Source organism: Herpailurus yagouaroundi, unplaced genomic scaffold (assembly GCF_014898765.1).
Source record: "Herpailurus yagouaroundi ecotype Mexico unplaced genomic scaffold, PumYag 190, whole genome shotgun sequence".
Classification (NCBI taxonomy): Eukaryota; Metazoa; Chordata; class Mammalia; order Carnivora; family Felidae; genus Herpailurus; species Herpailurus yagouaroundi.
Genome location: NW_024412421.1, coordinates 32609192 through 32624831, shown reverse-complemented (window position 1 = coordinate 32624831; position 15640 = coordinate 32609192). Strand labels below are relative to the sequence as shown.

At 41.4% G+C, this 15640-nt stretch overlaps 1 protein-coding gene across 3 annotated transcripts in view; it reads right to left on the bottom strand.

Moving 5' to 3' along the window:
* Positions 1 to 15640, bottom strand: part of CDH13 (cadherin 13) — a 1040036-nt gene that overhangs the window by 803473 nt on the left and 220923 nt on the right. For all 3 annotated transcript variants that reach the window (XM_040443439.1, XM_040443438.1, XM_040443437.1), the window contains exon 2: positions 11356 to 11467. In XM_040443439.1, coding sequence (XP_040299373.1) covers positions 11356 to 11467 — 112 coding nt within the window. The remainder of the gene's footprint in view (positions 1 to 11355; positions 11468 to 15640) is intronic.

Sequence of the window (15640 nt, the reverse complement as noted above, 5' to 3'; positions counted from 1 at the left end):
TGTGTGTGTGTGTGTGTGTGTGTGTGTGTGTGTGTGTGTGTGTGTGTCTGTGTGTGTGTGTGTGTGTGTGTGTGTGTGTGTGTGTGTTAGGGGTGGGTGTGATGGCACATACCCTGAGAACATGAAAGTATCTAAAAGGGAGACCCGGAGGAAGTAGGAAGAAACCGCGTTCTATTTCAAAGGAGCCAAGCTTTGCTATCTGTACCACCTTTGGTAGATGCTGGTGCTGCGTGTTCCAACAGCATCATTCTATAGACATTCGCCTCCCTGGCCTTATTCCTTCAAATGATAAAATATACCAACCTTTAGGGGCACCTGGTTGGCTCAGTCAGTTGAGCATGTGACTCATGATTTTGGCTCAGGTCATAATCCCAGGGTCGTGGGATGGAGCCAAGTCGACTCCACGTTGAGCATGGAGTCTGCTTGGATTCTCTTTCCCTCTGTCCCTCCCCACCTCTCTACAATAAAATTTAAAAATTAAAAAAATGTGTATGCCAACCTTTATATAGAGCTTGCATGTCTAGCTCTGTCCTAACACCTACCTGTGTTATCTTGATCAACCCACAAAACATTACTACTGTTTTACAGATGAGGAAACTGAGGAGCTGAGAGGTTGGCTGAGAATGTCACCACTGTAAGTGATGGAACTAAGCAATCCAATGCAGGCACCCTCACGTCAGCCCTATGAGGCTCTCAGGGTCACCCCGATCTATTCTCAAAAAAAGGGGGATAGGGGTGCTTCTGTGGGAGGACACTGAGCATAGCTTTTCATGTGGAGAGAACGCGTAGAGTCAGAAGATCAGAGCATGTTTTTCACCATTTTCTGAGATACTGGATACTTTAATCAACCTTCACTCCCTCATCTATAAAATGGGGTTTATAATCCTATCTTACAGAGTAGCTGATTTGATTAAATGGATAAAATAGTAGCCCCTTTCCTGGATCAGAGAATCTCAAACTGAAAGACCTATTCTCATCTTAGGGCTCTTGACTCATGTGGTCCCTCTACCTAAATGTTCACCGGCCCAGTCTCCCTGCTCATAATACAGGCTCAGGTTCCCAGAGAAAACTCCTCAGCAGCCCATTCTATAGCAGCCATCCAAAAATCTCCATCGTGAATCTCCACCATATGCCTGTGTCTTATTTCCTCCATAGTATTCTTCATCAGATTTTCACATATTGTTTTCCTGTGTTCTTAGGAGTTTATTCTTATCCTGTCTGTACCTCTGTTTCCACAAGAATGAAAGTGAACAACACAGGAGACATCTTTTTTACTCTGGTTCAGTTTTATCCCTTACATCTAGTACAGGGCCTGGCATAAGGTAGGTGACCATTCTGTGTTTCTTAAATCATTAATTAAATGAATAGTTGAGAATCCACGTATATCATTTCCTTTCTTATATCCTATTTCTGTCTCCAGAAGGAAAATGTGAAGTTGGCCAAATACAAAAAAAAAAAAAAAAAAAAAATGCTTGGGGATATTTTGACTGGCAAGTATTTCCACCTCTTGTCCTCTCACTTTCAAGCCAACAAAAATTTCGTGAAAATTAACATGAAAAGGACAGAGGGCACCACAATGATCAGAATGTGTGTAGATTTGGGCTATTACAGGATAATAAGATCTTCTGCCTTCTCAGAAAGCCATGCTTCATCTTTCCCAGTTTATGTTTTGATGCCTTACTCATTAAGTAGCCCAATTCATGTGGTTCTAATACCTTGAATTAGGAGATGCTCCTGCAACACCCATATGTTCCTGTGTTCTTACTCCCTTGAAGAAAAGCAGAAATAAAAGAGATTTACATCAGCTCCAGAACCATGTGAGCAAAGACACTCAACAGGTTGAAGAGTGAGGCCATATGGCATCACATTGGATTTGACAGTCTTAATTAGGCAATCTGCTCACCAGCACCACCAGTGAGCAACCCGGGGTGAGAGTGATCCTCATTCCCTGCCACCTGAGAACATTTCCATGTGTGTGTGTGTATGCTGGCTTCTACAAATTCTTAAACTTGGGCACAGACTGCCGTCATGGAATGCTGGTGCTCAAAAAGGCCTTAGCAGCAGAGTAAAACGCCCTCACGGTGGACTCTTGTTTTTTGCCAGCCCAGCATTGCCCCTTTCCTTCAGGGAACAGCATCTCCACTTCCCCAGTCCTGGCCAGCAGAAATACCAAAATCTCTTGACAGTGTGACTGGCTCAGGTATAGGTGTGTGAGCCCAAGTGGACCAGAAGACTTAGCCAGGAGATGTTTGCTGAAGCACTTGGAAAAGAGATGTTTCAAGTTGTTAAAATGAGAGAAGGAAATGCTGAGGTTTCTGGTCACCATCTTGGAGGCAAGTGACCTCTGAGAGTGAAGGCTACCAACACGAGAGAAAGCAGAACTGAGGGAAGAAGGGTGATACTGATGACATCATCAGAGCCTCTAGATCCTGGTGTTCCTGAAGCAAGTTCAAGCCTCAAAAATCTCAGTCATGTGAGCTGATAATTTTATATGTTTTTGCTAATGCCAGGTGGAGTTGGGTTACTTTGGATCACAGCCCAAACAGCCCTGCTATAATGAGACTGATATACCCTTATCATGCAAATGGGGAAACAGAGGTGCAGAGAGTAAAGGGGTCACACAAGTCAGTGAGCTGGGATAGACTCAACTGATTATTCATTTCTTTTAGAAAACTTCTAGGGGAACCTGGGTGGCTCAGTCGGTTAAGCATCCAACTCTTGGTTTTGTTCTCATGGTTTGTGAGCTTGAGCCCCGCATTGGGCTCTGGGCTGACAGCTTGGAACCTGCTTGGGATTCTCTCTCTCTCTCTCTCTCTCTCTCTCTCTCTCTCTGACCCTCCCCTCTTGTTCTGTCTCTCAAAATAAATAAATAAATAAATAACCTTAAAAAAAAAAACTATATGGCTTCCCTAGTCTAGACCCTTGGATTTCTCTGGGGCTCTGTTCCCACCCTTATTTTGTTTATATGTGCTCCTCGGTCATGCTCCCACCTCTCCTCAGATATACCTCCCAACCACCTCCATCTGAGAACTTTGCAGGTGGCTCCATAACAGCCCATGTCTCCCCACTCTTCTTTCTCATCTCCTATTCTGAACTTCTAGAAAGCCAGTCACACTGTCTGAACACATGGTACTCCTTTTCATACATTATGTGTATTGATGATTCAAAACATTGAAAATAGATTTCAAAATCTTAGCCAATGCCAGCCAGCCCATACCCTCCCATCACTCAGCATTGTCTTCTGCTTCTCTGACCACCAAGAACAGTTACTGTCAGTAACAGCAGTGGTTTGATAAAAACAACACATGTGGTTGGTCTTTGTGGCACATCATTCAATCCATACACCAGTACTGGGACAATGGTGATTTCATGGAGTGAATTTTTTTTTAAGATTTTTAAAAATATTATCTTAAGTATAGCCTGCCCCCCACTGTGGGGCCTGAACTCACAACCCTGAGATCTAATGTCTCATGCTCTACCAACTGAGCCAGCCAGGTGCCCCTTCATGGAGTGAATTTAGATGCCTATAAGGGGCAGGCAGAATGAACGAGGAAGCCGACTGGATGATAAGAGGACAGCAGAGACTGGAGGGGCACAGGGAAGATCTCAGCTACTATTATCACTACACTACTTCTGGCAGCTAATATTCTAGTGCTTTCTATAGGCCAGCCACTATTCCGAGCCCTTCAGATAGATTAATATTTAATCCTCAGAGCAACCTATAGAGGTTACCACCATTATAATACTCATTTTACAAATGAGGAAGCTGAGGCACAATGAGTTTTTTGTGTTCCTCTAACTTGCCCAAATTACTTAGCTGATAATGAGCCGACCTTGGATTTGAACCCAGGCAGCCTGCCTCTGGGATCTGTATTCTCCAGGCCTAATCTTCCCAGAAGTTATGAATTTTTCAACGTTTATTTATTTTTGGGACAGAGAGAGACAGAGCATGAACGGGGGAGGGGCAGAGAGAGAGGGAGACACAGAATCGGAAACAGGCTCCAGGCTCTGAGCCATCAGCCCAGAGCCTGACGCGGGGCTCGAACTCACGGACCACGAGATCGTGACCTGACTGAAGTCGGACGCTTAACCGACTGCGCCACCCAGGCGCCCCGTTATGAATTTTTAAAAAGTGAAATTCTCAATGTTGACAACAAATTCTTTTCATTAAATATTTTTCGCTAAACACTTCCACACTGAGCAGCCAGACAGGACCTATCTGTGGGGCAAATTTAGCCCAGGGCTGACAGTGTGATTCCTCCAGCCTGTTTATTTCTTCCATTCTGCTGATAAGAAAACTACAGGAGCCCATCTGCATTAGATTCCTCACCTGATTGGGCCCCTCACTCCATTACTTCATATGTTTCCTACTCTTCAAAGCACAAGGTAGCACCCGAGTTCAACGGAAGGATCTCTAAGCACTTCATTATAGCCCTCTCCAAGAACACAAGGTTTGTGTCCCTTTTATTCTGTATTTACTATATCACCTTACATTTATAAAATGAGGTAGTTAATATATTTATGAAGACTTTAATAATATTAACTGAATGATTATGAGATTGTCACAAATATGTTGATGGGGGGAAAAGCAAACCCATACAAATACTACATCCCTATATGACTCTATTTAAATATAGGAACAACTCTCATTAATGTAAATAGGAGTCCACATTCTGACCCAAAGTATAGTCACCTTCATAATGTGGAGTGGCCTCAGAGTAATATTTGTTGGCATATCCCAAAAGCTTAAATAAATATACCACTTGAAACTCTAACCATATTCAGATCTATCCAAAATGCTGTACAGGGGATGGTCAAGTATTTCATTAATCATTTAATTAATCTCCCAACTTGAGGGAAAATATGAGTCAGTAGTGCAAAATACAATCAGAAAATGGAAAATAAATTATCATTGTTTTTATTTTAATCACAAAAACTAAAAACAAAAATAAAAGAGCTTGGGAAGTTCACAAGAATATAGACACATAAAAGACAGAGAATATGGACACATAAAAGCCCAAGTGAGCTTGAACTCAGGAAGCAGGCATTTTCTCCACCTGCCAGGTTGGAAAGTTCATCCATTTATTACCATCCAAATGAAATCTTTTCAGCAGGGTCAAAAGGGCCTTTGTTTTGACATTTAATTCACTGGCGATGTATTTCCTACGTTAGGATGCAAAACATCTCTCACGTTGCTTTTTCATTAATTGCCTTCATTTTTCAAGTTCCCTGTTTGATTTATAGTCAATTAAAAACACCCTCAAAAGCCATGACTCATGTATGTTAAGTACAAATATGATTAATGCAACACCATGCACTCCATGGATGACCTGGCTACTAACCAAGGTCAGTGTCAAGGTGGCATGACCAACCAGTGTCCTGGTAAAAGAAACTCATAGGGAGGGTGGAAAGCCAGGAGTGCAGGTCATGGACAATCTGGTACTAACTGGATCCATTATAAACAAGGAAAAAGAGGTACTTTTTTGTATTTTTTTTAGTAATACAGAGGAAAAATGAAACTTGGTTATGAACAGAAAAAATACAACACAGTAGAAATTCTCTGTCTCAACCAGGCTGATGAATGTAGATAGGGAAATTAAGGGGCAAATTTCTTTGATGTGCCACCCTTAACATCAACAAAAACTACAAGAGACTAGACCAGAGAACTATGGATAAGAACCATGGGACTGAAATCCTGGGTTCAAATCTTGACACTGACAAATATGAGTGATATGATCTTGGGTAAATTGCTTTGCCTACCCCAGCCTTAGTACCCTTACCTCTAAAATGGGCACATGAGAGTATTTTGTCCCATAAGGCCTGTTATGAGGTTCAAGGGGGCACTCCACACACACTGGTCAACACCCATGATGCTTTTGCAAATCCCAACATCTGTTCCTAAGGTATGCATATTTTCTTACATTTTCCAGAAATGCTCTCGCTCTCTCTCTCTCTCTCTCGCTCTCTCTCTCTCTTTTCTTGCTGTCAGTGTGGGCATACAGCCTGTCATAAGGAAATCACTTAAGACTTATCCGTGCCTTTGTAGAAAAATGAACATATTGAAACTTCAGAACAATATCATAAAAGTCAATAGTAAAAAAAGAACATCAACCTAAGGCTTTTGATATGTGATCTCCCAACAAAATGAGGTAAATAAGGACCTTTGGCACATTCTCTTACAAAGGAAGATTTATTCCTATTAAAGAACTGCCTTCTCTGCTGTAATTAGTCCTTATTCCTGTTTTGTTTGTTTTTTGATGCCAAATGATCTTTTATTTTATTTTTATGTTTTTCCAAATGACCTTTCAAAAGAACATTCTTACTAAAATAAATGGTAGTATTCTCCATCTATCTCATCTATCTGCTTTCTTTTTTTTCTCTTTTTTCATATCCAGGTTTATAAAAATGTTTAAAAATATGTTTTAATCAACCCAAGATTTAAAAAAAGTTCTATTGGTTCATAGAGTTCAAATCTTAAAAAATCACTCACTTCTTCAGATTTTTAATACCCATGATTTGTCTTCTATAAAGCCTGGACTAGATAGTCACTATAGGGAAATTGAACCCATCTAAGGTCCATGAATAACAGTAATAATAACAACCATAGCAGCAACAATAGCAATAGTGACAGTAATAATAATTGCAGCTTTAATTTATTCATTGCATTTTCAATGCATTCTACACATTTCTTCATCGATAATCACCAATTCTAAAAGTAAGAACCGCTACTATCCTTCTTAGATGAGATCATCAAAAACTCAGAGGGTTCAAATGACTTGCTCATGGCCAGCCCAGCCTTAACATGACTGGCAAATAGAGTATGAACAGAAATTGCGGGTCACTTTTGAGCTAAAGTGGCTAAACCTGTGTTTCTTCCATACTTTCTCTTGTCCCCAGCCAAGTGACATAAGAATGACTGGAAGGCTCAGAATGGTAGGACCAACTTGGAAGCAGCCTGAGTCCTCAAGTTCCTGTGTGGAGGGCAGACACTTGGAGTAGAGCTACCCAAGAAGTAGCCCAACCTGTATCCTCATGACCTGAATGAGAAATAAACTTTCATTGTGTTAGCTCACTGGAGTTGTTTGATACCAGGCCTATTCTAACTAGTGCAGGTTGATGATTAAAAGTGTAATTGTATGGCTTGTAACTCAGATGCAGTAATTTATCTGTGTGTAACTGTGTCTGTGTGTCTGTGTCTTTCTGTGTGTCTGTGGTCCACAATAAGTGATCGAGGAAGAATGAACAAGAAGAGGCAGGAAAGTGTTGGCCTGATAGCGCCTGGATGGCCAATGGGGTGTCCTTTCTGGACACTGGAAGTTGGAGACAACCCATAATTGAAGCTGGAGGGTCATGAGTATGGTTCCCCTAGCTACCTTGATGATCAGAGATCTCTACATAATGCTAGGAAGATGTGTCTGAGCTGATGCGGCCAGGGCAGAATAGTCTGTTCTGTAATTTTGCAGACCACAAAATAGTCAGGGGCTTATCACTTGGTCCTTTTCCACCTCAGCTGGTAGCTGCTCAGTTTTCCAGGCCACTTACTCTTCTGAAGCCTGGGTGTCGACTGGGAGTGTATAAGCAGCATCCCTATTCAGAGATCACGGACTCAAGATGGTGAGTACCAGAATCACATGATTTTCATGTTGCAGATAAGCAAGCAACAACACAAACCCATTAAGAGAATTCAGGGTGTTGGAGTCCTTGAGGGAACCCTTACCACAAACCCCTTAAAGATTCCTCCCTGAATACAAAGGCCTTGAATAGATATCTCCTGAGTTTCTGCCTTCTAAACTGTCCTCTCCCTTCTTCTTGTACTTCTCATAAAAAAAAAAAAAAAAAAAAAGGAAATAGCCACATATTCCCAGCTCATCTTTCAAGACTGGGATGAAGGCAGGAAACTTTTGTCCAAGTTACCATGAGTTGGGGGCTTTGCATCACACCGTGAAAGATACAATGAAAGAGCTCCCCTGGTTACATTAGAAGAAATAGTGGGACACCATGTTTTGATCCTAGAAGCTTGTTGAAAAATGGCCTTTTAAAGACGAAAGCAAGTCTAGTTAGTGGAAAGGAGAGTAGAATAAAGAGTTATTTGGATGTGAAGAAAATAAAAGGCTTTAGAACAACTGAAGGAAAGATGTATTGGAGTGAACAGTGAATAAAATATTAGGGAAATAAAAGGAATGGAGGTGACCATTAGTAACAGTTAAAGGAGAAAAAGATAAGTCATTGAGAATTGAAGAAAAAGATGAAAAAGGATAAAAGGAAATATTACTGTCTGAACAAAGAGAGCAGGAAGCCGTGGACAGAATAAACATTCTCTATAGCCTGCTAAAAGCTGAACACAGAATTGGTTGAACGTAAGTATGGGGTATGAGCAGATGTAATACGTCTGTCAGGCAAGGACACAAGACTTTCAGACAACTTTACAGAATGGTGAAAAGTGTAGACATCAACTGATTGATTATGCTGTGTTTACACCTTCTACAAGACCAAACTTTATAATGATTGGAAACCAAAGCTCTTAAGTATTGTAAAGAAAGAGGAAAAATGGAAAATACAAATGCCATAAGTGGAGTTCAAGAGATGTTACTAGCCTGGTGTCTTTTAACCTAAAATGTTATTACCTAAAACATCAATTTTGTGTGTGCCTGTGTGTGTGTGTGTGTGTGTGTGTGTGTGTGTGTGTCTGTGTCTGTGTGTCACTAAAATGATCCTAACCATTTCCTGGATCTTAGTATACAACTTCAAGTATTTTTTAGCTTTCTGGTTCTGTTTGATTCTTTTCCATTTTCACCCAGATGTTAGCCTTGTGTCAATATGGCCTTCGTTCTGAGAGTACCCACCACTCACCAGTTTCTTGGTTAATCACATTTTCAAGAGATAGAAACCATAGGGAAACCCATGAAAGAAACAGAATGAGAGAGGGGAGAGGGAGAGGGAGGGAGAGAGTAGGGGGAATGTTCATTGGCCAGGGGGAAACTTCTTCAATACTCCGGACTTTTCCTTTCCTCTAGAACAGAGCAATACTTTGCTACTTCTTCTAGAAATCCAGATTTTTCCCAAACAATATTCAGTAGGCATTCTCAAGTCTATGGAAACTTTCTTCTTCGTTTAGGTACAATTAACCTTATTCTCAGGGCCTAACTCATAACAGTCTATGTATATTGCTTTGAGGTGAACTCAGAAGTACCAAACCAGATCTACTCTTCGTATTTTTTTTTAACCCTACGAAGACATATGAACCTACAGTTTCACCGAGAGGGGAGCTAGTCAGATTTTGCTGATCCAACAATTTACACACAAATTCATATATAAAATTTTAAATATCCTCAATTCCCATATTACTGACTTTTCCTAAATGTGCTATCATTGATAATCAAGCTGGTTCCATTTAGCATTTACTAGCTTACACAGAACCAACAACTATAACCCACATAATTACTTAGGGGATTAAAAAAAAACACAGATACACACAAAACTGTGATATTGGAATGTACAGTATGGTCTGGTTTAAATTAAAAAGATCCCCCAAAGTATGATTGTTTCCAGCTTCTCAGCGGTGAATTAAAAGCTGTTTGGTGTCGCGAGGATTACAGATGCAATCACATTTATGGGCCTGCTTTGCATACCAACTCTATTAATTTCCATACTCAGGGTGGTTTCACATTCCCACCCATGTTAATATACGTGCCATTTGGGATAACCCCTTGCAAAAAAGAAAAAAGAAAAGAAAGAAAAGGCAGAGAGAGAGAAAGAGAGAGAGAAAGAGAAGGGAGAAGATGAGACAGATAAGAGAAGAGCCAGAGAAATGGTTCTCTTAAACGAAGTTCCCTTTGAAACACATTGATTCTGATAAATAGAAGACTCAAAAGACAAATGAGGGTTCCTGATGGTCTGACTCAAAAGTCACACTCAGGGATCAAATTAACATGAAATCACATATTGGAATTCACTTCCTGTGCCGATCCCACACCTTGTCATTGCAGACTCTAATTACTGACATGATTTCATTGGTGTAATTGCATCAAGATGCTCACGGACTTCACCTTGGGTAGCTGCCTTGCTGCTCAGCATTGCATCTTCATTACCGTGTTCCTTTCAACTCTTAAAATGTGTTCCAGCCTCACAGAATAATCCAATCACGCAGGCTGGTTTTGTTTTGTTTTGTTTTGTTTTGTTTTGTTTTGTTTTGTTTTGTTTTCCTTTAAACATACCAGCCACAGAGCACAGGAATGAAGGAGTATGGTCAGTGTGGAAGGCGAACCTGAGACCGTACGGGCAAATGCACAATAATCTTCCCTAAAGGGACCTTGGAGCATCTGACCAAATTAAATCACTGTTTTCATATCCTTCATTCCCGGATGTTAAAAAATGGTGCTCAAGAGTCTACAATTAAATGGTTATTTGCCTACCATCAATTTTAAATTCTATTGTGCTAAAACTATGCTCACCACACATTTAGCAATGTACGCCCTACTCTCCTGAAGATAAAACAATGTGATGTTGGCATTAAAAATAGGAAGAGATGATAACCACAGATCTGACAGGAGAATATTTTCATTGGAATTTGGGGGGATTTGAGTTTACTCCACAAAATAGCCAGTAGAGTTTCTGAATCTTTCTTTTTTTTTTAAATGATTTTATTTTATTAATTTTTTAAACATGATTTATTGTCAAATTGGCTAATATACAGTGTGTGGAGTGTGCACTTGAGTTTTGGGGCAGATTCCCATGGTTCATCACTTACATACAACACCCAGTGCTCATCCCAACAAGTGCCCTCCTCAACGCCCATCACCCATTATCCCCTCTCCCCCAAGCCCCCATCCTCCCTCAATTTGGTCTCTGTATTTAAGTCTCTTATGGTTTGCCTCCCTACCTCTGTGAATCTTTCTCAAGAGCCTTAATTAGCCTTCAGAATAGGAGTTTTGAATTCCTAGGACTAAACATTCCCAGAAGCCAACCTGCTCTCACCATCATTTTGACCTAACACTACGCACAAGAAATCCCGATCAAACATCAATCCATGGGAAGACAATGGTTTTGTGCTCAGGGATCTGCCCAAGTGAAATGGATTTCATTTCCTTACGTTAGAGACTGGTGGTCCCCTTTTCTGGGAGTAGTGGGGAAATGCTCACCGATGACAAAATACTACAAAGCGATACACAACTACTCTGTTCACCTCTCAGCTAACAAGGCCCTAGGTCAAGAGCTTCCACCCTGGGTCAAGCAGAGACAGAAAACAATCAGAAAACACTTAGCTTAGGGAATACCACATCCTGAGACACATTCTCAGACATTGGTGAGTTCGAACACGAAAATGGGCCAAAAGAATCATCAAGTGACATTGCTTACGGTTTAGAATCGCCTGGTCCTCAATGAACTGAGCCGGCTGATCGATATGGAACAATTTCTGCTGAAATCCAGGCGTGCAGTCCAAATCTTCTGCAGATGTTAGCAGCAGCACCTGAGAAAAAAACCGAAGCCATCAATATTTTAACTGCGGCTTATGTGTTTGCCCTGCTAACTTTTACCAAATCTGTGACTTTTAGAAATGAGCTGAGGTTTTAATTTTATTTCCCAAATGAAGAGGTAAGTTGATATTTCTCCCGTGGCTGCCAACAATTCGTTTTGGCGATGAGATTTGGAAAACACGCAAATGGGAACAGCTGCTGCAGTTTCCATTAAGTTGCCGTTAAAGAAATAACTTTGTCAGATTTTTACACCTGCTAAGACTCTCACCATGGTTTCTATGTGTGAAATTTCGTTACAAAAACAGTCAATTTCATATGATGCCTGAGCTAAAACCAACTTCACTGTCACAGATGCAAAGGAGCAGTGCCATCTATAATGAGGAGGAAAGCACAACTATTCCATTGGAAATTACTTCCCAAAGGAATTCAGGGCCCACTAGATCTTTGCAATCCAATGTGGTGGCCTTAAGACACTCACAGCTACTAAGCATGTGAAATGTAGCTGGGCTGAAAATGTCAGTGTAAAATACATGTAGGATTTTGAAGACTGACTACAAAAAAATTAAAAAAATAATGTAAAATAATTAATAATTTGTATATAGATTACTGTTCAAATAATAATATTTTACAGACTAAACAGATATGTTGTTAAAGTCAATTTTACCACTTTCTTTGTACTTGTGTAAGTTTGGCTACTAGAAAACCTAAAATTCACAATTGCTTCCAAAAGCTCAGCTTTGTCTTTGCAAATCCTTGGGGTTCTTCATCCCAGAGTCAAAAATTTAGGCTATATGTTTTGGAATATAATAGTAGGTGACACACTCCTGGGCAAGGGGTAATTCAGTAAGGCAAGGAAGAGTCGCAGGTTTAGTAGGCAAAGACTACAAGCCCTGTGAAGATAGGAATTACCTCTTTTTTCCCCAACTTTGATACCAAGGACCTACCATATATACTGGCACAGAGAAGATGCTCCATAAAACTTAACATACAATTGCTAACGTTTTTCAGCCTTTAGTACATGGCAAGCATGTCTACGTTTGCTATGCATCATCTCCTTTAATCCCCACAGCGGCCCTATGATGTATTTAGTATTTTAAATGTTTATTTACTTTGAAAGAGAGAGAGAGAGAGCAGGGGAGGGACACAGAGAGAAGAAGAGAGAATCCCAAGCAGGCTCTGCGCTGTCCACTCAGAGCCCGATACGGGGCTCGAACTCATGAACCAAGTTGAAATCAAGAGTTGGTCGCTCAACTAACCGAGCCATCCAGGTACCCCATATTTAATTTCTTATAGGAAATTAAATTCTTACATTTTACAAAGGGCCTGATGTTCTCACACGTTGGCCCAAGATCCAAGATTGTAGAGTTGGGACAGGTAGAGCCAGGATCCAAATCCAGGCTTAGGTGTCCTCTGAGATGGATCACGGTCAGAGCTCCTCCCAGACCCCACAGGCTTTCCACACCCTAGGGCAGGACTTTACATTTGGCTGAGCTACTTCTCTGAATCCCATGGAAGGCTGCTTTAACAGCATGGTGCCAGCAGAGAGCGTTCGGAGATTCTCAGTAGCAGCCCTCCACCATTACCAGGTGGGAACTGGTGCACAAATACCTCAGCTCTCTCCCCCTCTGGAGCCATACCTGGGAGGCAAGTGTTCTGTCTCCCCATTTCCACTTGGAATTCAACTCCAGTTGTCCACAGTGGCATCTAGCTTGATAACTCCTCTTCCATTCACTGCCTTTTCTTCCCTGGCTCATTTCCTCAACTCCTGTTGGTGTTTCTCCAACACCACTCTCCAAAGAAAGCTACCTGCACTCCAATCCTTGACTTAGTGTCTGCTTCTTGGGAAACCAAACTTTGATATTAGGATACAAACTCTTAACCACTGTACACAGCTGCTGAAGAAAACTCATTATCGCCCCCACCAGCAAACTCAAAGGGTTGTACACAAGGTTGGAAGCTGTGGAACCCGGGCTTCTCTGTAAATAACAGCCCACTGAAATGCACTGAACCCCAAGGAATAAGACAAAGAATCAATCTTTGGAGGTTCACGGTGTGGTCAGACTGAGGAACATCAGAGAAATTGAAATGGGGGAATCATCACCCTGACCGACATCATCTCTCTAAAATCAAAGGGGTTAGGGTATTATTATAGCTCTGTACCTGAGCAATTCTGCTTGTGAAACTTCCCCTTGCCTGCAGAGCAGGCTCTGGTTAGATTGCTTCCGAGGCAGTCATAATGCTAACACCCCAAGGGGCACACACACAGAATGCAGATTCAGGACTCAGAATAATTTGCTGGCGATTTTGCAAGCAGAAAATCTTTAACTGGCCAACAGCTAATTCAGTTAAGTAGCAAATGGTCAAAGGTGGCCTCCAGGCATCCTGCGCCTACAATTATACCTTAACCTTCTAATCAGCTAATTCTGCCCTCAAGCCCAGACCGGTAAACCAGTCACCTCGTAGGAACTAAGGAGATGATACCATTTCTCTCTGGATCCTGAGGATAAGAATCCAGAACTGACTGAGAGGATGGAAGAGCTGAGCCCCTGTTCTTGTCTCTCTGTAGCTCCTTCTCCTTCCTGATTTCTCGGTGGGCTCTATTCAGGATTCTTCTGGAGTCAGGAAGGAAAAATAAACCTTTCCCAACGGCTAACCCTCAGGGTGGGTGGGAGGAGTCAAAAGACTCCCAGAGGTTCAGCTTGGTTTTAAAAATTCTTAGGTGCCTCCACCCACTAAAATTCAGGTTAAATGCTTTTAATGGAAAAACAGGCAGCAGTCTCCTGGGCAAGGTGTGACTTAGGAAGTAAGAGAGAGCCCCTCCTCCCTGCATTTAGTTCATTCACTTAGTCCCCCAAATTTATTATTCTCCTGGGGATTCAGCAAGCACTCTGTTAGGTGCTCTTCTGGAGCCTGTATAGAAGCATGATAATGCAGTAATTAAAAGCAAACACTCCCGAGTCTTTTCCTTGGTTCAAATCTTGGCTCTTTCCTTTACTGACTGACAGTAACAGAAATATGGAGAAATGACATGTGAACTGAGAGGAGCTATACGGACTCAATGGATGGTGCATCTAAAGCAACTAGAATAGTGTTGCACAGGAGAGTGGTCAGCAAATGTGAGCTGTTAATGTGGAGCAGAAAAGGTGCCAGGCATTAGCAAATCATAATTTAATTAATTAACTAGAATTTAAATTGAAGGGAAATTACAGGTCTCTCTGGGAGCATGTCAAAGCCAGGGACAGGGAGTCTGATTTCATCCAGGGGGATTAGAGAAAGCAAATCCACAGAAGAGACATCTCTCTGCTTTGATCTCAAAGATGGGTCAGAATTAGCCAGATAAGTGGAGGGGAATATAGACTTGTCCTTTTAAGCCACACGCTCTGTGCTTTCACATGAATTCCTTTGTGTCTGTCTGGGTTTCATGTAACACATCTCTGCAATGACAAAACTTCATTTAAAAAACAATCCAGACTGATTTGGGGGCTCTTCCCCAACACTGACTTCCACCTGGGCAGTAGCGGTAGTTTCAACTTATTGCCATTGCCCCTTGACTTTTTAGCAGAATTTAAGCATATCTGTGCATGACTTTGTCACAGACACCCACCCTTCAATCTCAATCATACTGAGTTTGGTGGAAGAATGTGAAGAAGCATCCCTCTTTGGTTTAAAAGTATTTGGACATTAGTCCAGAACCAAGCAAGCCTATTCTTCAACATTATCAGATGTCACTCTTATAAATATATGACCTAGAGGGGTGCCTGGATGGCTCAGTCAGTTGAGTGTCTGACTTTGGCTCAGGTCACGATCTCACTGCTTGTGAGTTCGAGCCCCACGTCGGGCTCTGTGCTGACAGCTCAGAGCCTGGAGCCTGCTTCAGATTCTGTGTCTCCCTCTCTCTGCTGCCCACCCCCACCCTCTCTCTCTCTCTCTCAAAAATAAATAAACATTAAAAAAAATAAAAAAATATATACGACCTAGATACACTTTCCCCCAAATCCTCTTTAACGTTTCCAGAATATATGCTATGAACAACATTCTGAACTTATCTTTAATGCCTTGGGAATTATGGTCTTCCTATATGGTTCTTTTGTTCATTTATGCATTACCTTGCACTTCATGAACAACAGGCAACCAATACACCTTTGAAAGCTCAGCAGTGATCGACT